Raw genomic sequence first — 23,456 nt, 5'->3', positions numbered from 1 at the left:
TAATGTGTTCTAAAGCTTATATGTAAGCAAGATGTTGTCCTACAGAGCGATCTTTGGAGGAACACACCTATATGAGCTTGACTGCTGGTCACAGTCTATGAGGTTTGGGTGATCTCTAGTAAACTCATGAATAGGCCAGGAGTGTGACTAATATGCTCCATCCGAGGGGTCACCTTCGGCAGCCTAGTACTAGTAAGACTTGTGGTGAAGCTCCTTTATGCCAAATTGACAATTCAAGGCATAGTCCATTGTTCAGTTGTAAAGGGGTGTAGCTACTTGCTCTAGGTGAAGCTCAACCTTAATAGGTCTTCACTGAAATGCTGGTATATCAAAACAGTGTTTGGAACGAGGGAACACGATGTGCCCTTGAGATCTGGTGGGGGATTGTTGAAATTAGAGATGGGCCTTAGGTCCATAAGACAAATTTCAGAAAAATCTCCAAGGGCCCATGTAGGTGGTGGCATGACAAGGTGGTGGGAAGTTTAGTCCCACCCCGCTAGTGGAGGAGAAGTTGGACCCCTTTATAAGGGTCTCTCTTCCACATGCTATTGGAGAGTGAGAAGAGAAGGTGCCCTCGCGCGAGCCGAGCTCATACCTACGCGCTTATTTTTGGCGGTCAGGAACGGAGAATACGTAACGGACAAGGCACGATCCGAGACGTCGGATCGTGGCTGTTACCGACTCGGACGTGATCGAGCCGCCTTTATAAGCACGCTATCGCCTACCCTAGCCATCACGAGAATCAGATCACATCTGCCTCACGCGTTCGTTCCTTGACCGCTGCTGCCGCCGGCGACTCCATCCCGTTTACCGCGTACACGGTCGACGGGAGAGCAGGCCTCCGAAACCTCGCCTCTCCGGTTCCTGTACGGGAGAGGGGCGATTAGGTTTTTGGGAAGCGATCACGCGACTGCTCGCCTCCGTCCGTCTGCTTCGTCCGCGTCGCCCTCGTCATCGTCATCGCCATGTCTTCACCAAGCGAAGCTGACCGTCTCCGCGAGAAGGCCGAAGCCGAGAAGAAGGCGGCAGAGGATACTGCCGCCGCCGCCGCTGCTACGGCCAACTGGCCGATCGGAGGGTATGATGTGTTTGTCTCTCTCCTGTTTCTGTCTGCACTAGTAGTATTGCCTATATGCGTAGATGTTTCTGCTATATGCATAGTACTTGCTAGTATACTCCGTGATCAGTATGTCATGAACCTAGTCAATGCCTTGTTAGTAATTATTTCATGGATTAATCTGCTCGGAAAATTGGCTATTTCCTTAACAAAGGTTACTGTATTGGACCTAATGGTCACTGTTGTGGCAAGGCAAAACCTGATGTAAGTCTTGTTCCGAGTATGATAAGTGTCTGTCAGGATTGGTGTGAAAGGAGCGCATGGATTATTGGCAAGGTTTGGATTCTCCTACATGATTTTTGGGATCACTGGCCACTAAGTAGACGGACGGATACGTCGGATAGCTACATAGACAAGAAGTGATCAATTTTTCAGAATAACGTTGATTTTCGAAACAGACACACAGACGACTGACTTGCTTTGCCGTAGACACGGCTATTACGCGTACAGGCCTACGCGTACGCGTACGCCCCTTGACACGACATGATGCCCAACTTGCACTCGAGAGGACCAGGCCGGCCCTATAGATATGAGATTCACTCACCCTATGAAGTGTAGGGGGATTCAAGCAAGCAGTAGTCACCAGCAGGCCAGTGCTTGTCCTCGATCTAACCCTCTTCCCTTTTCATCTCTCGCATCAAAGCCTTACTGAATTCGTGTATATGTTTATGTGTTCAGTGTGCTGATTACTACCCCTCGGCGGCGGCGAGGCCACCGCCAGTCCCACCGTCGTCTCGTCGAGCACAGCGAGGTATGTGTCTCTCTCCTTATCGACCTTCCCATTGTTGGTGGTATTATATGTCTTCCTTGAGGTCTTCCTAACCTAGAATTGTGCTAATAGCTTGATCGCCTCGAGATGATCGACCCGTTGAGCCTGGTGGGCTTGATCCTAACGATGGTGCAGTTGATCGCAAAGGAAGCGGAGACGGCACGGCAGAACAAGAAGAAGTGCTTGGACCTGGCCGAACGCGCACGCACTCTGGCCAACGTACTGCCCAGCTACGAATACCCTGCGGTGAAAGACGAGGACACGGAGAGAGTGCTGAGGAGGCTCAAGGAGGCCCTCGACGAAACCTTGACGCTCATCCAGTCCTGCCAGACTGTAAGTATATGCTCCCGTAACCGGAAGGCCGCCGAATTAGACGGCGTTAACGGAAAGATCAACGACTGCATCAGGGACCTCAATTTCATCAGAAACGCTCGCACAAATCAGGTAGCAGCAGCTAGCTCAGTCCCAGCTCAAACTTATGACCACGGCTCCTACAATCAGTACCAGGCACAAGGAGGAGGAGGTGCCTCCAGCAGCGCCTGTGTTGGCTACCCCCCGCCTCAGTACGCACCCGTCAATGTTCACTGGACTCCGGCTCCGTCTCCCTACCATGCTTCCCCAGCCCCCTCGGCCTCGGGTTACAATCTATCTTCCCTTTACACACTTCCAACCATCAACAAGGTCTTTGACAGTATGTGTAATGGATTTCGCTAGTGCTCGTTCGTTGCATCTGGAGTAATGTTATCTTTCTGGATGACAAATCTGTATCCATTTGTGCAGACAGTATGAATGATAAATCATTTATTTGCAGCAAGTATGTATGGTTATGTCCAACGATTGATGCAAAGGATCCATGGGGATACCCACTTTTTAAAGGAAAAAACCATTCATTTTGCTATCAAGTTAGTTGAATTGTATATATGCCTGAGATCTTTTTGTTTTTTCTTTCAGAAGGTATTTCGTATGCTTCTGTTGTGGTTTCCCTGAATTTGTCAGTTTTGGGATGTGTTTCAACCTTGAACACTAAGGTTTTTCTAATGGACACCGGTGTTCGTCCTGCAAAAGGGGAGGAACACATGACTGCAACTCATCAAGCAATGCATTGAATCAATGAGATGAGGGCGCATACGATAGAATGCATGCATTCTACTCGTTCCGTTTCTAAATATAAGTCTTTTAAGGAAACACAATCGGCCCTTTCATTTTGCTATCAAGTTAGTTGTATAATTTATTTGCATGCCTGAGATTTTTTTTGTTTCTGCTTCATAAGGTAATTTTTGTTTCTGCTCCATGAAGTATTTCGTATGTTTCCGTTGTGTTTTCCGTGAATTTGTCAGTTTTCGGATGTGTTTCAACTTTGAACACAAGGTTTTTCCAATGGAGACCAGTGTTTTTCCTGCAAGAGGGGACATGTGACTGCAACTCGTGAAGCAATGCATTGGATCAAGCAATGGCATGCATTCTACTCGTAGGTACGTACATGTGTGTATGCGCGTTTGGTGCATGAGATGAGGGGGCGCACGAGTGCACACGCAGAACATGAGTAAATTGCCAAAAACTACCACATTTCGCGCAACCGTGTCCAGTAATTACCACTTTACGATTTTGTACGGAAAACTACCAATTTTTTCCTAATCTGTGGCAAAAAACTACCAAACTTCTTAATTGCCCGATTTACCTTTTTACCGCTTTTCTGGCAATGCTGGCCCACATGTCAGGTGCAAGCGTGGCCACCTTTGACGGCCCCGCGCGGACGGCCGTTAACGGCGCCCGCTCGCCATCTCCCTCGTATCCCTTCACTCTCTCCCTCCAGATCCGATCCAGTACCCTGTCGCTCCACTCTCTCCCTCCTCTCCCTGTCTCTGACCTAGGTGGCGGCCGCCATGGCGTTGGTGATTCCCGACATTGTTGGCTGCAGCGACGGTGTACGTTTCCATGAAGTGGATAACTGATTGGGGTGCAGCAGCTACGCGACGCAGGATGGCTCGCAGCAGCCTGAGGCACCGCTGGTCAAGTCATCGCCGGCGCCTGGATGCTCTATGGGTTGCAGGTATGGCAAATTAGTAGAGTAGATGTGTTTGTAGGAGTTTTTTTTCTGCAATCTTAAATGTGTAGTTGTAGTTGTAGTTCAGCTATTAGAGTTCCACCTCTATTAGGTATTTCATCTTATTTATGCAGTTTGGATAATGAGAATTACATGAACACTCAAGAGAGCTGCATTGTGAAGGATTCTGAGGTTCAGATAAAGATAAATGATAGAAAGGCTCAGCTTGAGAGGAGCGGGATTCAAAGAGAGTCATATTTGAACCATTTTGAAGGAGACACTGAAGTGTCTGAATTCTGTTATGATAATTCAGTTCATTCTGATGGGAGTGTTGATGAAGTTGTTCAAATGGAAATAGATTCTGCCTCAGAAGAGGATAGACCATTGGAATTAACTGATTTAGTGAAATATGAGAAGAATCCTGGTCCAACTAGCAGATGTCACAATGATGTAGAGCGTAAAGAAAAACCAGATTGGTTTCCTGAACCAGATGAGTTTTGTTTTGCTGGTGATTTAGGCATAAGTGATGAGGAAGAAGAAGATGAAGTTGACCTACCATACCTCCTGAAGAAGGGAAAGAGTAATAAGAAAAAGATGAAGGATAGGGTATGGCTTGACCCCTCAATTCCCAATTCACATTTACTGTTGTGCAAGAGCTTGTGTTTTGTGAGTGTTTACCAGTTTAGAGAAGCATTAAGGGATTTTCATATAAAGACTTTGAGGTCTTTTCACTACCACAGGAACTCCCCAACAAGAATTATTGTTTGGTGCTCACAGAGAGAGCATAGGTGTGAATTTTACATGTGTGCCTCCAGGATAGCTCATGAAAGAACTTTTTGCATTAAGAAGTGTAACATGGAGCACACTTGTCCATCATCAGTAGAGAACACAAAGGTTACTACTAAGTGGCTTGCCAAAGCAGTTGAGCCTTCTCTTAGAGCAGATCCAAGAGCACATGTAGATGCACTTATTGAAAACAGCAAAGTCAATTTTTCAGTTGATGTATCAAGGAATGTGGCATATAGGGCAAGGAGGAAGGCTATTAAGGTTGTGCAAGGTGACCAGAAGGAGCAATATTATAGACTGAGGGACTACCTACAAGCAGTTATTGATACAAACCCTGGTAGCAGGTGTATAGTTACAACATTTGAGGACCCAGAAAACCCTGCACCAACTCCTAGATTTAAGTACATGTTCTACTGCTTGCATGCATCAAAGGAAGGATTTCTTAATGGATGCAGGCCCTTTATAGGTATATTTACAACTGTTTTTTCTTGAAAACATCTTCTTAGAGAAAAATTATGGTATCTAATTTGGTTATGGATGCAGGGCTTGATGGTTGCTTCATCAAGCTAACCACTGGACAGCAAATTCTTGCAGCCACAGGAAGAGATGGCAACAACAACATCTACCCCGTAGCATTTGGTGTTGTTGACAAGGAAGATGGTGATAGTTGGACATGGTTCCTAACCCAGCTAAGATGCTGCATTGGAAGTGGAAGCAAATTTGGAACCTACACCATTATTTCTGACAGGCAAAAGGTATGCACCTATCTCTTGTTGTAGTTCAGAAATATTGCTAGTAGTGGTTGACAAGGAAGATTCTGATAGTTACTAATTTATAAATAGGGTCTTCTTAAGGCTATAAATGAAGTGTTCCCTGATTCCCCTCAGAGATACTGCCTTAGGCACATATATGTAAATTTTCAGTCTGCTGGCTTGAGAGCAGCAGAACTAAAGAAGCTAGTAGATAAGGCTAGCTACTCATTCACCAAACATGGCCATGAATTAGGAATGATATTGCTGAAAGCAGAGTGTGAGGGTGCTTGGAAGTGGCTTGAGAAAAATCCAAAGGAGACTTGGTGTAGGTATGCAATGGATTATAATTGCAAAACTGATCTTGTTGTGAACAACCTTAGTGAGGTTTTCAACAAAATGATCCTTGATGTTAGGGCCAAACCAATTAGGATGTTGTTTGAAGGAATTAGGACTAAGCCAATGATCAAAAGGCAAAAGACTAGGGAAAATATAGAGTACAGCAGGTGGATGATCACACCCAACTATCCAGAGAAACTGGAGGAGAATAAGAAGTATGCCAAATATTGTGAGGCACATAAGGCTGGTCCTGACATTTGGCAAGTGTCTAGTGGTGAGAAACAGTACTGTGTGAACCTTGCTACTAAATCATGTGACTGCAGGAGGTGGGACATGACATGTGTGACATGCAGTCATGCAATAGCAGGAATGAGCAAGGTTCATATGCACCCAAAGGACTTTGTGCATGAATTTTCAAAAAAACCACTTTATATTGAAGCATACAAAGACATTGTGTACCCTGTCCCTGGTCCTGAATTCTGGCCTGACACCCAAACCTGGGATATTGAGCCCCCAGTGTTCAAAGAAAAATTAGGCAGGAAACAGATAGCTAGGAGGAAGGGACAGTTTGAGGTGCGTGCACCAAAGGACACAAATAGGATGGGAACAATTACATGCATCAATTGTGGTCTACAAGGCCATAGATTTACAAACTGTGGGAAAGCTCTGAAACCAGGTCTGCAGATGAGAAAGAACTTACACCAGGTCATTTAACATTTTGCATTATATGTTTCCTGAATTTAGGTTAGGTGTGGTCTAATCAATAACTGTTTTTATTTTGTCATGCAGGAGAATATAGCAATTTTCAATGGTTCCTCTAGTGCTACCCAAGTACCTCCAGAAAGAGCACGTCAAGACCAAAGTTCATGCATCCCAGCCTCATCTGCTCCACCACTTGGTCCTAACACAATGAGAAAGAAAAAAACAGCAGCTCCAAGAGCAACAACATCAACAGTTTCAACAACAGCTCCAAGAGCACCAGCAAGTGCATGAAGAAGGGGATTCAATGCACCTAGAACATCCACTGGAGCTGCTGTGATATTATCAGGCAAGAGGAAGAGGAGGCCTGGGGCTCGAACACAGCACCTCGGGTAGAAATGTTGCGAGCAATGCCAATGGGATAGTAATAGGAACTTGTCAAACTACTACTTCTCTATTTAGTGTTAGCGTGCGTGCATGCGGCCGTGCTGTTTGCAAGCGGTGGCCGTTTCGGTTTCCGAGGCTGGCTGCTGTAAATGATGAAAAGACCACACACCCACCCACCGTCTCTTCGCACCACTCCCCCATCTCCTCCTACACAGAAACTGCCGCCCTCCGTCTCTCCGCTCTCCCACATCTCCTCCCTCCCACACGACGCAACCGCCGGCGCCATGGACGCTAGCATTGGCTGGCAGAAGGTCATGCAAGATCTCGCCGGCGATAACGAAGAGATCCGCGAGCAGCTTCGTGAAATCACGGGCTGGTTCCCAAGCATCGAGATGATGCGGAACCACGCCCGTGGCCTGATCAAGGTCATGCGAGAGGACGAGAAGCTCTGTGCCTTCCCCCCGGCTACTGCGTCCCACCTTCCGCCGTCATCCTTTGGGCGATGAGGGAGGTGCAGCGTACCACCGACCCGACGCAACGCGCAAGGTGGTGGATGTACCGCTCATCGAGGATGACGACACCGCAGCCGGATCCTACACGTCTGGCCTCGCGCTGCCGGCGGCCGTCCTCGACCCTGAAGTGCAGATCATTCCGCCAGTCTTCACTGGCGGAAACAACAAGAAGAAGAGGGAGACAAAGAAGCCGGTGGTGGGTGTGGTGTGCCGCTTAGAGCGCATCAAGAATCTGAAGAACAACTGAAGTGCGCCGCTCAGAGGCTGTTAGAAGTACTACTAGTTAGGTATGCTGCTATATATTCAGCATATAAGTTAGAACTAATGGAATCTGTAATTTGGTTAGGTATGCTCGTATATTTCAGCATATAAGTTAGAACTACTTTTGGTATGAACTATTGCTGCTTGGATTCTGTTGCTGGTTGGTATGAATTGTTGCTGGTTGCAGTGTGCATGTTGCTATATTTCTAATCTATTGCAGTGTGCATGTTGTATGATGGTATTATCTGTTGCTGTATTCTCTCTGTTTTAGTTCATGTGTGTTTTATGTCTGAAATTCAGTTAACAGTGTGTGAAATTCAGTAAACACTGTCTAAAATTCAGTTAACAGTGTGTGAAATCCAGTAAACACTGTCTGAAATTCAGTTAACAGTGTGTGAAATCCAGTAAACACTGTCTGAAATTCAGTTAACAGTGTGTGAAATTCAGTAAACACTGTCTCAAATTCAGTTAACAGTGTATGAATTTCAGTAAACACTGTCTGAAATTTAGTTAATATCTACTGTCAATTTATATCTATTGTCAGTTTCCACTAGTAGCTACTATATTTATGAAACTATAAGCTATTATAAGCTACTGTCAGTTTATATCTACTGTCATGTTCCACTAGTAGCTACTATATTTCTGAAACTATAAGCTAATGTCAGATAATATCTACTGTCAGGTTCCACGAGTAGCTACTATATTTATGAAACTATAAGCTACTATAAGCTACTGTCAGTTTATATCTACTGTCAGTTTCCACTAGTAGCTACTATATTTATCTACTATCAGCTACTATATTTCCTAAACATTCTTACTAACTTAACTTACCATATTAGGTCTTAACATAAAAGTCATTACATGATAGATAAAAGCAACAAGTTCTTAAACCATAACAGTAGCTAGCTCATACCATCCATCTTGATTCAGGTTCTTAAACCACATGACACTTACCCAAAATATACACCTAACATCCAAGGCCAGCTATATATATAGGCCTATTACTTAACTTACCATAGTAGGTCTTCACTCATCCACTATTGCCTTGATCCTCTCCATCTTCTCTTTGGTGAAATGCCCGGCTTTTAACAGATCAGCAATAAGATACTCCAGCTTCTTCTTCTCTTCCTTAAGTAGGTCCCTGTCCACCTGCACTTCCTTCATGGCCTTCCTCATGTTCTGAATGATATCTGCTTGGCTTTGAAGAATGCACCTCTGCTCCTTGGCAAGCTTCAGCTTTTCCATACTTATCTCAATCCTTGCCTGATCCTCAAGTTCTTTCTTGTTTTTATTTATTGCCTCACTGGTATAGTCCATATCATGAGACATCTTGCCATCTTGATAGTCAAAAAGCTTGGATACATCTTCCACCAACTGGCTGTAGCTGTTTGACAGGAAGTCAATTTCCTTCTTTAGCTTCACCACCTCTTTGTCATGAGCTTGTTGATCCTTCACCCTACCAAAGTTCTCCTCCTGGTACATTTCCCAAAGCCTTGCTAGGCACCTTTGTAAAATCTCTGGCAAAGGAGCATCCACCCACTCCACCACCCCACAGTTCACACCTTCATCCTACAGAACAGAACAAAATTCAGTTAACAGCTACATTCTGAATTTAGCTGCAGTTAACCGTTAACTTGTCTGAATTCAGTTCACTGTTAACTAAGTCATTCTCTCAAAACAGTTACTAAGCAAACACCACCATATCTAGCATCAGAGATAAATTTAATTAACACTTAAATTCATTTAACTGTTAAATTCAGTTAACTACTCTCCCAAAACTAAGCAAACACCACCATATCTAGCAGCAGACATAAATTCAGTTCACACTTAAATTCAGCACCTTATTTAGCATTTAACAGCTCCACTAGCAAAATTTATACCTGCTGCACAGGACAACCCAGGAAGCGCCTCCCAGTCAAAGAACCTTCGAAAGCTACCATCTTCTTCGGCCTCTGATGATGCATCATGCATGTAGGCTCAGATTCAGGGAAAGAACCACAGAAAGATGGATCCACCACAGTGTCGGGGGTTTCCTGCAAATGAAGCTTGGAATCAAACCAAAATAAACTTCGAATCCACATTTTGGATGACCTAACCCTAAACCTATCTCTGTTCCACCGTGATGTACTTACAAAGAGCTGTTGATCCATGGAAACCATGCAGATGTCCTTGTCCGAGCTCTCCTCTTCTTTGCAGAACGGCATCTTCAACTTCAAGCGGCAACAATGGCGCTGGCGGTGACGGTGAGAGGTTGAGAGCAGGAGGAAGAGGGAGAGGGAGAGGATAAGTGAGTGAGGAGGGAGCAGAGCTGACCTATTTGACCGCCGCTTCGACGGAGACGGCGAGCGGGCGCCGTTAACGCCCGTGTGCGCGGGGCCGGCAAAGTTAGCCACCCTCGCACCTGACATGTGGGCCACTTTTGTCAGAAAAACGGTTAAAATCGCTAAATCGGACAGTTAAAAAAATTGGTAGTTTTCTGCCACAGATTAGTAATTTTTTGATAGTTTTTCACAAAAAATCGTAAAGTGGTAGCCACTGGACACGTTTGCGCGAAATGTGATAGTTTTTGGCAATTTACTCCGGAGAACATATACCTAAGGTATTCTTCCTCGTAAAGGTGTTCCTAACCAAACATGCACCTACGTGTGAAGCGATTTGCGTTTTGCGTTTTGCGTTTTCCGTTTTGTGCCCTCCTTTATGTATTCAGGTTGCATCTTTTTGTATCTTTGTCTTGTCGGCAGCCTCACAACATTATTTTTTGTCCCCACGCAAAGAGAGAATAGTACGCCTGCATGTGATCTATCCCCAGACAAAGTCTATACACTTTAGTTTACTATTTATATTTTAAAACATTCAGATCTTTCAAACTGAAATTTTATTATTCCACTATTTTATATATTTGAATTTCTAGCGACGAGACCTCCATAACAAGATGACTTTGGGATACAATTCAAATTAGTCTAAACTAGCACACATGCACGTGCGTTGCAATGGAAGAAAATAAATCACCCCCATACGCACACTTGACGGCACTTTAAACAATACGGGGATCAACATTAAGCCACTTGTTTACATTAATAAGGAACGAAACATATATAATATGCAACCTAAATGTAATATTAGAAATTACTAACATCAAGATAATAGCATATTTGATATGTACATATTTTTCTGATGGATTTTCATATATACACACTCGACGGCACTTTAAACAATACATGGATCAACATTAAGCCACTTGTTTACATTAATAAGGAACGAAACATATATAATAGGCAACCTAAATGTAATTTTAGAAATTACTAACATCAGGATAATAGCATATTTGATATGTACATTTTTTTCTGATGGATTTTCATATATACACACTCGACTGCACTTTAAACAATACGGTGATCAACATTAAGCCACTTGTTTACATTAATAAGGAACGGAACATATATAATAGGCAACCTAAATGTAGTTTTAGAAATTACTAACATCAAGATAATAGCATATTTGATATGTACAGATTTTTTGATGGATTTTCATATATAACATGTTAGAATTAAAGTTGAGATTTGAAAGATATGAATAGTTCAAAAAGCATTTGAAATTACATGAAAAAAAAGTAAAACAGAGAGTTACTGGGCCCAATGCAGCCCATCAGCTATCATAGAGAAAATAGGATAATAAAAAAGTAAAAAGGGAGGCACCTGGGATCCAACCCAGCTCTCCCGTGGAGAAAAGAGCAACTCTTGCCACTACATTGTCGAAGCGCTAGTGATTTTTATGGCTCTCGTTGCTTATAAGAACCGAGCAATATTATGACTTGTATAGAAAAACAATTCGTTTTGACTTAAATACGTATTGCGGGTTGATTACCTAAAACTGCAAGGGCTTAATTGCAAAATGACCACGACGGACGACAGAAGTACTTCGTGCTTTATTATTATAGCAAAATCGCCCGTGCGTTGCCACGGAAGAAAAAAAAACATAATCTTCAATGATGGTGATCACATTACGTTCACATATCATCGCTTGATTTAGAAATTTTGTGCACAAATACAAGAAAATGTTTCTTCTTTTAAATTTATTCAAAATTTGAAGCAATATTTAAATTTTCAAAAAATATATATCATGGTTGTCAAAAATCTTGGTAACTTAAAGATTTATTCTGAATTTCAAGATTTTTTTTAGAAAACATACAATAATAATTTGATCCATCCAACAGTTAATTCTTTAAAATTCACAAAGGTATATTGTCACAAAGACTTAGAAGTATTAATGTTTAACTACCTACATTAGATCTTTCGTGAACAATTTTACAAATATGGAAACAATTTTAAAATTGAAAACATTTTTAACAATTTACAAACATTTGCTAAACATCGTGAATATTTTTTATTTTTTGAACGGGTTTAAATATTTTCTTTTGAATTGGCGACCAATTGAAGAAAAGACGAACATAATTTTTTATGTTGGAGGATTTTATTTTAAATTCACAAACATTTTTTGAAACGCATGAAGTTTTTCTGAATAAACAAACAATTGTATAAATCAGTAATATATTTATTAAATTCATGGACATTGTTTTGGGATTTGCAAAAAAAATATAAAAATCCGGCGCTTTTTTTGAATCTTATTTTTAATTCAAAATAAAAATTTGTCAGCATTTTAATTCAAAATTCATATTTTTTAATTTGCAAAAGTTTTTGTAATTCTAAATTACTTAAATTATAAATTAAAAAAATGGAACGGAAAAAATTAAATAAAAAAAAAGAAACTATCAAAACAGGCATTAGCTATTTTTAAAATTTTATGACATTTTTTAAATGCATTAACATATTTTGAATTAGAAAGCATTTTGTTAAATGCCTTTAATAATTTTTAATACATGGAATTGTATTTGAGATCATCGACTTTTCTTATTGTACAGTTTTTTTTTCTAAAATTGCAAACATTTTATTGTATATGCGAGCATTTTTTACAAAACTCCGAGCAGTTTTTGAAGTCACAAACATTTAAATTTTTTTCATATGTTGATTTATAATTTTCAGTTTATCAAAAATTTAAAGATTATTTGAAGTTCTAAATTATTTAAAATAGAAAAAAAATGGAACTGAAAATAAATAATTAAACGGAACTAAAAGCAAGCGCCTGTGCATGGGCCGGCCCATACGGCGTGCTGGATATTCTCTCAGCATGCAGAGCGTAATATAGAAGGATTTTACATGTGCCGGCCCAGTCCAAGATTTTTCACTTTTGTGAAACGTTTTTTATTACTTACCAGTGGCATGGTGGGTAATTTATGCAAACTTTAGGGGTTATTTCCAAGACGGACGATCAGAAACCGTATTTGCTTTATTATTAGGGAAAGATTTTAGTATTTCAATCATTTTTCAATTAATTGAAATGAGTGAAATCGTTTCTGCCAAATGAATGGAATTTTTTTTTTGAATAAAGTGAAATCATTTTTAGATGAGTGACTCGGTTTTTTCAATGAGAGAAATCCGTTCTTTGAAATGACCAAAATCATTTTTTAATATAAGTGATCTAGCGTCCGCACCTCTGTTAAATGTTTTTCCTTTCTCACTTCCAGGTTACTCCTAACCAAGGTTGCCGGAATCAATCGAATCAGAGCTTCGATGGTAGGATCACAATCAATAAATCTTAGCTATTACAATGGTAGAAACGTAGATTTCATGGACTAAAATTAAGAATCAAAGGAGTTAGTTTAGATCGTAAAGTCGTACAATCATATAACATAATTACAATTTTGACAACCTTGCTGTTCACGTTTGCTCCCCATCCCTAAGGACAACTTCAACGTACGATCCCAAACGGACATCCGTACTGGCTGTATTTCGTCCATTTAAGGGTGGCAATAGGGTCGTGTCCGTTCGGATTTGTGTTTGTGTCGGCCGTGCGCCCAACGCGCGGACGCATCTTTGGCCCTATCCGGAGGCCAAGCATAATAAAATCAAGTATAGAAAAAATATTTCAAATCAAGCATAACAAATAGTTCCGTGTTCGAAATAGTCTTTTATTACAACTCAATCGAAATTTTAAAAATATCAAATAGTCTTACAAAACCACTCAAGTTTGTGCAGACGGAAAGAGATTAACTGATAGATCTACCGATTGCTGATGTGATCCCACATGTGCTCAAATAAGTCATCTTGCAGTTGTGTATGAGTGTGCCGAGCACGCATCTCACGATGAAATTGGATGAACTATTCAAAGGTTGCAGGAGATGGATGCTCAGGCTCAACATTCTCACCCTGGAAATCAAACCCTTGGTCATAGATGCTGCAATCACGCTCATCCTCAACGACCATGTTATGCATGATCACACAAGCAGTCATCATCCTTCAAAGCTTCTGAGTGCTCCATGTCAATGAAGGGTTTCGAACGATACCCCATCGCGACTGAAGCACACCAAAAGCACGCTTCATATCTTTCCTAGCACTCTTCTACATTGGGGCAATCTGTCTCTTCTCTCCGTACGGATTGGGTATGGCCTTCACAAGAGTGGACCATTAGGGATAGATACCATCAGCTAGGTAATATAACTTGTTGTAATGGTGGCCATTGATCTAAAAGTTGACATGTGGGAGTGGCCTTCTGCAAGCCTTGCAAACACAAGAGAACCCTGAAAAACATTGATATCATTGTGAGAACTAGCCTTGTCAAAAAAAGAATGCCATATCCACATATGTTGTGAAGCCACCGCTTCAAGTATGACAGTGACACCTTTCAAATGGCCCTTGTACTGCCTTTGCCAAGCAAAATGGACAACTCTTCCACTTCCAGTGCATACAATAGATACTACCAAGCATGCCCGAAAAGCCCCTCTCAGCATTTATCGCCAACAACCTCTTTGTATCAACGACGTTTGGCTCTCTCAGGTACTCAGGGACAAACACAACCAACACGACCTTGCAAAAAAAACATTGATTGGAGACATGTGGACTCACTCATACGAACATATTCATCCACAAGATCACCAGAAATTCCATATGCAAGCATGCGAATAGCCGCAATGCATTTCTGGTAAGAAGAGAAGTCAAGCTTGTCAAGAGCATCCTCTTTGCACTCAAAGTATGGGTCATATGCTACCACACTTCCTCTGGAATACGATTGGACACATGCCTCCTCATTCTAAAGCGATGCCGAAAATAGATGCGGTTTGAAGAGTGTGTTATTCTTAAAGTAATCGGAATAGAGGAGGGCGTGCCCGGAAAGCTCATTGCGGTTCAAGGCCGGAGCACGGAAGGGGATTGATCCCCTGAACCGAGGCCGCATCCTACTGATGTGGTCATGGACGACCAATGATGCCACCACTATATCCTCATCGCCCGAGGAGGAATCATCCGATGAACAAATGAAGTTGCGTAAGAAAAACTCACCCCCGCTATCCATGGTACATTGCGAGCAAAGTGTCGAACACCTTGTGGTCGTGGTGGAGACGCGGCGGAAAAGGGCACGTCGACCCCCTTCGCAAGCAGCAGAGCAAGGTGGATGACCGCGGGCGCCCTACTGCAATGCTGCACGTGCCAGAAGTTTGTTAGAGTAGACGATGGCGAGAGGGCGGGAACGTGGGTGGTGCTGACGATGGCGACATGGCCGAGGGCGGAGCGAGCACAAAGGAGGAAGAAAAAGGGCGGTTGTGGCCCCGACAGGCAAGTCAGGGGAGGAGAAGGGCACGCGATGCTCTCGTCCGCATGTGTCTGTTTGACCGCAAACGTCGCAGCAAACTTGGACCAATAATGGATCGAAAGCGGATCAAAAACGAACATTCGTTTGTTTACTCCCGCGAGGCTTGACTCCCGCGTGTTGGGCCGCTTATTGTTGTTCATTTACCCGCAAACGAAACGATTTGTGGCCATGCGTTAGAGTTGCTCTAAAATGATGGTGAAGCCACCTAATGCAATGCTACCACACAAATCCATTCCATCACAAAGTGAACCCGTACGATGTGACGGACGCCCTCTATTCGACTCCCAAACGTGGCAAACCCTCTTCATAAAACCTGGCTGCAACGACCATTATTTTCACATCAAGTCATTTATTTGTAAGTTACTTAACTTTGTAAATGATTCAAGTAAGTTAGTAATATAAAGTTGAGTCATTTACTCCTTTACGAATGAGTTTTAAGGACATTTTCAATAGCTGTAAAATAGTTGTTGTAAACTTCGTCACCTACTTCCTCCGTCATTTATTTAGGTACACAAAATAAAATATATGATAATATGACAATAAGTAAATAAAAAAGGAAAAAAATATTATATAGATTAATCAATAAGACTATATACAATTTTTGTTTTTTAAAATTAACTATACATACAAACTACTAAAATATATGCAAATTTATATGCAGCAGTATTGAAGATGCCCTAAACAGCAAAATACAATATATGCAAATAGATTGCCATTCAGCGGCCAATGGCTCTGTTTGGGGAAGATCCACCGCTTCCGCCTTTCCCTCTCCGCGCGCACCGCAGTGCCGCCGCCGCCGCCGCTTCTGCCAACGCCGTGCGCCGTCCCGCATGTGGTCTCCACCGCCCTCGCTCGTTTGCTCCCTCTCTCCCTTTCCTTCCCCGTCGCCCGCCTGCCCCCGTTTTCGCGCCGGGCCCCAAACGGCGCACGGCCGGATCCTCCTTTACCGGCGAATCGGAGGGGACCAAGCCCTGGACCCCAGCGTTTTCAGCCGATGGAGCTCACAGCGTCCACGTTTCCACCGGCGGCCGGAGGAGATGGGTCTGCAAGGTATAATCTGGGTCCTCCCAACTTGATTGTGATGCCATCTGCTAATGACACCCTGCTTCTTCTTCTTCTTTTTAATTAGGGGAATTAATTAATGATATATACCTTCCTTGTTCCGAACTAAAAACTATGCCTTGCTTCGAGCAGGACGGGTTTTAGCAGGAAGATTCTGCTTCTGCAGCGGCAGAAGCAAACGACTGCAGTAGTTTATCCTCTCGCTGAGCTACATTCAGTACTTTGCTTGGCAGCTAATCTAGCGATTAATGAATTAATAATGGGTAAAGCAAGGCCGGCCCGTGCCTTTTTTTTTCCTTCAAAGAGGAAGAGCTTACAAGATAGTAATGGGCTCGGCAAGAAGGGCGATTCTTCAGCAGCCTCCCCGTGACCAGTTTGCTGATCAGCCACAATACCAAAATCAACTGGTGCTGCAGCTTTGTCTGATGGATACCTAGCAGAGTTAACTACGATTGGGAGTCCTGCCGCTCTTCTGCAATAAGCCTCCCTCGTGTCTGCTGCCATCGAGGTGAATCTCTCTTGCATCTTTATTTAAGATCTACATTAACTTCAAATTAGGTGCTCTACAAAAAACGGCAAACTGCGTTCCCTTTGTGTCTTGGATAGTACTAGGGTTTTTTCTGCATCTGCAAATAATATAGAATTGTAGAACATGAGGGAAATGCCTTGTATCTTCATGAAATTTTGTCTTAAGGGAGCCCTTCCCAACACGAAATAGTATTTGGTTGAAGCATTGTAGGAGAATTACTAGCTTTAGCACATCAGTAGAGTGCAACTGACCCACATGATTAGTTCTATTGTTCCTAACAAATACGCCCTCCGTCTCATAATATTAGAGCGTTTCTTACATTAGTGTAGTGTTAAAAACGTTTTTATTTTATGGGACGGAGGGAGTATTTAGTAGGTGATATGATGCTCTTTGATGTGTCGTCATTTGCACCTACCTTAAATAGAGATCTAAAATATCAATAAGAAATTGTCTAGGTCATTTGTTTGGCAGGTCGAGATTGAAATAGTGCATATTATGTTGATCGTGTCACTAGGTTTGCCAGGATGATCCTCATGTGCATCTAAAATATCAATACTACTTCTACTAATTTGTTTGTAATCTGATGATCCTCATGTGCATTCAGTGGTCACTGATGGCTGGAGTGGTGCGCTTATGGAACGATTGGGAGGTCGAAATCCTAGTGCTTGTTAGCTTCATGCTGCAAGTGTTCCTGCTCATGTTTGCCTGGATGCGACGGCGGAACATCTCCGTCGTCCCAAGGACCCTCCTCTGGCTAGCATACCTGTTGGCAGACTCCATAGCGATATACATCCTCGGCCACATGTCCTTCTGTGGCAAGTCCCACGGGCACCAACAGCTCATGGCGTTTTGGGCGCGGTTCTTGCTGGTGCATCTCGGTGGCCAGGACAACATCACCGCATACTCCATAGAAGACAGCCAGCTCTGGCCACGCCACCTGCTCACTTTTGTCGTGCAGACGGTGGGAGTGGCTTATGTCCTCTACAAGTATGTTGCTGGCAGCTGGGCCTTAGTCACAGCTGCGGTGCTGATATTTGTCAGCGGTGTCCTCAAGTATGGGGAGAGAGTATGGGCACTCAAGTTGTCCAGCTTGGAGAACATGGGTAAGTTCCTCGACAGCAGGAAGTTGATCGAGGCGAAACGAGAACAGGATGCACCGTGGGACCAACGGAAGAATTTGGATCCCGAGGCTATACAAGAACAACATGTGCAGTGGGGCCAAGGGGAGAACTTGGATGCTGAAGAGGTTCTGCAGGGAGCTCATGACCTGCTCCCCATTTGCATGGCCCAGTTTGTGGACTATAAGTTCTGGCCATCCCCATTCCAGAGTAAAGCTGTAGAGCTACTCAATAACAAGGGCCAAATGTTTGAGTTGGTTGAGATGCAACTCTCCTTGATGTATGATTTCCTATATACCAAGGCAGCGGTGGTCTTCACATGGTATGGATGCTTCATCCGTGCCATTTCATCAGCTGTCACCATCACCACTTTCTTCCTATTTCAATCATGCATTGGCAAAAATGACTTCAACAGAGTTGATGCCATTGTCACATACATCTTAATAGTTGGGGCTGTCTTCCTAGAGATGACAGCATTGTTGAAGGCAATGGGATCAACATGGACATGCGCATTGTTGCATGCTAGAAGATGTCATTGGCTTCACAGCGTAGTCATATATGTCCGGCGGCGTGTCAAGGCTGCGGAAAGAAATAGAAGATGGTCAGGTTCCATTGGACAGCCTGAGTTACTGAACTTGCCCCATGGCAGTGGAGGCTGCATGGCGACCTTGCTATGCAAAGATTTGTGGAAGAAGTTGAACCACCACACTTTACCTGTCATATCAGATGGTACTAAGAAGTTGGTGTTGGATGAGGTGCGAAGAATGGTGGAGGCGTGTGATGGCAAAGAGGATATCATGAGGAGTTACAATGGTCAATGCGCGCTGAATCCATGGAGTGGACTCTTCAAGGATCCCACCTCACACGCGGGCATTAATTTTGATGAGAGAATCCTTTCCTGGTACTTTGCCACCAAAATATTCTTCTCATGGTCGTCTTGTGTGGAACAGCATGGTCATGTTGAGGCAATCACGGCAGTGTCTAACTACATGACATTTCTTGTTGCTGTACACCCCTACATGCTGCCTAGTCCTGTTCGCCCCGGATTGTATGCCAGTACTGAAGCAGCATATGTGGGGCTTGATTTTTCTGACAGGGATTTCATCAGCAAACAGTTGGGGTTGGACAGAAGAAGAAGAATGTGGGAACTGGACGAAAGAACGGACGTGGACGAGCTGTTCAGAGTAAGGGGGAAGCTGGCCATAATAAGTGAGGATCTGGACATAATAAGGAAGGATCTGACGACAAGAAGATGGAGTGAGGCGGACAGAAGGAGTACGGGGATTGTATTCATGGGTAATGCAAGGGAGGAGATGTGGAAAACAGTGAAGGAGCTGGACCGAAGATTGGAGGAGCTGAACAGAAGGATGGAGGAGCTGGACGATTTAACTTTAGAGGTGGGCGGTAGAAGGGAGAAGCTGGAGGTGCTGAACAGAAGAAGGAAGGAGCTGGACCAAAGATTGGAGGAGCTGAACAGAAGGAGGGAGGAGCTGGACGATGTAACTTTAGAGGTGGGTGGTACAAGGGATGTGCTGGAGGTGCTGAACAGAAGAAGGAAGGAGCTGGAGGTGCTGAACAGAAGAAGGAAAGAGCTGGACCAAAGATTGGAGGAGCTGGCCGATTTAACTTTAGAGGTGGGCGGTACAAGGGAGAAGCTGGAGGTGCTGAACAGAAGAAGGAAGGAGCTGGACCGAAGATTGAAGGAGCTGGACGATTTAACTTTAAAGGTGGGCAGTAGAAGGGAGAAGCTGAAGGTGCTGAACAGAAGAAAGAACGAGCTGGACGGAATAAGGCTGACGGAGCTGGACAGAAGGTCTGAGGTTGACAGCATAATGGAGGTTGAACGTGGACCTGGACCTGGACCGGGAGGAGCTGCACAGAAGAATGAACAGGCTGGAGGAGCTAGACAGAAGAAGCGAGGAGCTGCGTTTTGGACCTCCACCTCCACCTGCCTTGGTCCGTGGAGCGGAGATTGCTGTTAGGCTGCTAGAGGTGGAGGCGCGGGGCGGGCAAGAGGTCTTGCGGGTGCTATTTGGGGTGTGGGTGGAGATGTTGTGCTATGCGGCCCACCACTGCACCAGGGATTCCCACGCAAGGCAGCTCAACAGTGGTGGTGAGTTCATTACTGTCGTCTGGCTCCTGTCCACTACCGTGTTCAATCACCGATACTGTGATGAGCCTTGGTTTAAGAAGGGCGTGTGGGAGTTCCTCAGGCGAACATTCCATTATAAGGAGAAGCACGGATGGCTCATTAGGTTGCTTGTTAGTGTTAGGAAATGTGTGGACATCGCTAAGTATGGTGGTGTAGCATGCATGGAGAAGATGAGGTCGTGTGCAAACAAGCACCAAACGTCAAGGGAAGACGCGTGGACGAACCGCAGTCCATGGAGTCATAGGCACCAGGACAATCGATGAAAGTCGCGAGAGGTGTCGGGGAAGAGCGACATGCATCGATGAAAGTCGCAAGAGAATTCGGTGTAGAGCGACAATCACCATATGTAGAGCTTGCAGGAGGATCAGAAGAAGAGCTACCAGCACAGCCGTCAGGAGTCACGGAAAGCAAGGGACTGTAACATAGCGCGCTGGTGTAGACATTTTTTTTTCTTTTCTTTCTTTCTTTCTTTTTTTCTTTTTTCTTTTTACCCAAGGAACTCAGGCAACGTGAGTTGTAGCAGACGTTGGCTGCTCGATTCTGAAATCAAACCGACCTGGAGGAACGGCAGAGCGCTGCAGCAACAGCAGCTTGATTTGGAAATCCACCCAGCCTTGAGGAAATGATGGAGTGTTGCTGCACCCGCAGCGAGATCCGACTTGGGGGCAGCAGAGGACCGGCGCGGGTCTGGGGGCGGCGGAGGACCGGCGCGGCGGCGGCTGTGGACGAGATCCAGCACGGGAGGCTGGCGACGAGATCCAGCAGAGACTGGATCGGGGAGACGAGATCCAGCACAGGAGGCTGGCGACGGGATCGAGGAGGAGCCAGCCCAGTCCTGCGATGCACACGGCAGAAGGGCGACAATGAGCAACGGCCACGGAGGAAAGTGGCGGCGCAGAGCGGATCAACAGCACGAGTTGCGACGTGCAAAAAATTAACCTAGCTTTAATACCATGTTAAGAAATATCCACCTTGTATTTCCATACACCTAGACCGATATATATACATGTACAGGTGTGGAATATATACAGGAAATCTCTTATATAATGAAATAAATATAAAAGGGTACATGGTTATATTATGGACGTCGATGGAGCCAATACTACTTTCGCACGGCTCCTACTGGTATCTGTGGTATGCATATCTCGCTCGTCCTCCTTGCATCGCGATCGAATGAGCACATTTATTTCACTGACCCATGAACGACTTTTGAGCGCGTACACCACCTTGTATGCAGCCGGCCAATACATGGACGCTCATAAACACTTTCGCATTATTCTGTTCCTTTTTATTTGTAACATTACAGCTGTGCTGCGCAGTTATGTCATTACAACTTGGACAATTCCACACAACTTGGGCACTTCCAGTTTTATTTTTGTTTTCTTTACCCTCCGCGTCAGCTAGGTACACTATGCCTTTTTCTTTCCAAAAACAAATAGGTACACTATGGTTTTTTTTTCCAAAAAAAGGTACACTATGGCTATACAAAGGAAAAAAAGGTACAGTACACTATGACTATACAAACCACTTAGCGCTTGATTTGAACACAATCACAGCACGTATCCAGCTCCCCGTTATGAAACTAATTGTTCAGCTAACCCATTTTTTTGACTGAACATCATTCTGCTAAAAGCTAATTACTGTTTCATTAATACACTATTTTCGAATGTTCATTATGGTACAAATATCTAAGCACGTGATTAGAACACTAGCACAGCACTTATCCGTATTTTCTTTTACCGAAGTAATTGTTCTTCTAACCCACAGTTTTTTTTTTCAGAGAACACCACTGTGCTGATGAACCCACCTGTAACAGTAAACTACCTGCTTTCTACGGATAATCAGTGAGGTACACCTACAGTCCCCGCACACACTCGGATGATCATCTAAACCCGACCGCAGCTCGCAAACCTTTTCGGTCAATGCATTTTAAGAAAGTTAAATCTCATGCTAGGTCTGAACGCCTTCAAAGGTCCTACCGACACGCCTCCTAGACAAGCCACAGTGTCGCTGCAAAAATATGCTGATCTTTTTGGTTGTAATATTGGTCACTTCCCGATGAAATATTTTGGGGTGCCTGTTAGCTACTCTACCCTTAGAAATATTGATTGGGAATTTGTAGCTATCCGATTCCTCAAGATTTGAATCATGGCTTGTGATGCTGCCTCCTTGGGGGGGGGGGGGGGGGGGGGGGGGGGGAGACTCACCCTCCTTAATGCATCTTTATCTAGTATTACCTACTACTACATGTCCATGTTCCTTTTATCCAAGACCTTTATTGAGAGATTGGACAAGCTTAGACGCAATGTTTTCTGTTGTGGGGGCAGGGGCAAGAAGAGATATCATCTGGTCAAGTGGGCTAGGGTATTCAGATCCAAAAAAAAGGAGGGGCTTGGAGTGAAAGATCTGCATAAACAGAATGTAGCCCTACTGGCTAAATGGTGGTGGAAGTTAGATTCTGGCACTGGGCTATGGCAAGATGTTGTCAAAGCCAAATATGTGAAAAAAGACACGGTTGCCACGATTAAGGGGAAGTTTAATGATTCCCCTGTGTGGAAAGCTTTGTTGAAAATCAAAGACAAATACATGGCTGGAAGGAAAATTATAGTAATATCTGGAGAGATTGCTAGAGTCTAGCATGATTCCTCCTTTTCAAGAGAGATTCCCTAACCTGTTTAGTATATCAAATTTCCCCAATGATACAATTGCTCAGTTCCGTGAGGCCCTGCTGTTCCTTTTGCTCCAGTAGATAAGCTTATGTTCAACATTTTTTTCCAATGTCCGGTAGCCAGAGTGGCATGGCGTACTGCTGGGCTATATGGAACTGCTGGAACTTTGCCCTAACAACATTCCTCAATTTTACTCTTGGTGTTATGCTTTCCTCCTTGGAGAACGTTTCTTCACTATGTGTTTGGCGGCGATTTGCTGGGCTATATGAAACTGCAGAAATCGATCGACTTTCGAGTTCAATAAGGCTATATGGAACTGCAGAAATCGATCGACTTTCGAGTTCAATAAAATGTCATCTCCTTTCGAGATTGTCTTTACAGCTTGTGTCCATCTTAATTATTGGGCAGGTTTGCTGAAGAAGGAAGATCGTTTGCTGCTGGAAAATGGTGCTTCACTTTTGAAGGAGAACGCAAGGAACATGATGAGGATTTGTGCGTCAGCTCATACTGATCAAGTGACGGGGCTCTGAACCGATATCTTCACTTGGTGGGCGACTTCGTT

At 43.8% G+C, this 23,456-nt stretch overlaps 1 protein-coding gene across 1 annotated transcript; it reads left to right on the top strand.

Moving 5' to 3' along the window:
* Window positions 1–1,677: 1,677 nt before the first annotated feature.
* On the top strand, window positions 1,678–2,700 carry LOC123431326. Its single transcript, XM_045115147.1, has 3 exons — window positions 1,678–1,706; window positions 1,796–1,868; window positions 1,959–2,700. The coding sequence occupies exon 3, from the start codon at window positions 1,974–1,976 to the stop codon at window positions 2,598–2,600; it is 627 nt and encodes a 208-aa protein (XP_044971082.1). The 5' UTR covers window positions 1,678–1,706; window positions 1,796–1,868; window positions 1,959–1,973; the 3' UTR covers window positions 2,601–2,700.
* The last annotated feature ends 20,756 nt before the right edge of the window (window positions 2,701–23,456 follow it).

Source organism: Hordeum vulgare, chromosome 2H, assembly GCF_904849725.1.
Source record: "Hordeum vulgare subsp. vulgare chromosome 2H, MorexV3_pseudomolecules_assembly, whole genome shotgun sequence".
NCBI classification, from domain to species: domain Eukaryota; kingdom Viridiplantae; phylum Streptophyta; class Magnoliopsida; order Poales; family Poaceae; genus Hordeum; species Hordeum vulgare.
This window is presented reverse-complemented; position numbering and strand designations above follow the sequence as displayed.

Bases quoted from the DNA above. Each gene is read 5' to 3' on its own strand.
- LOC123431326 (XM_045115147.1), top strand. From the start codon at position 1,974: ATGATCGACCCGTTGAGCCTGGTGGGCTTGATCCTAACGATGGTGCAG.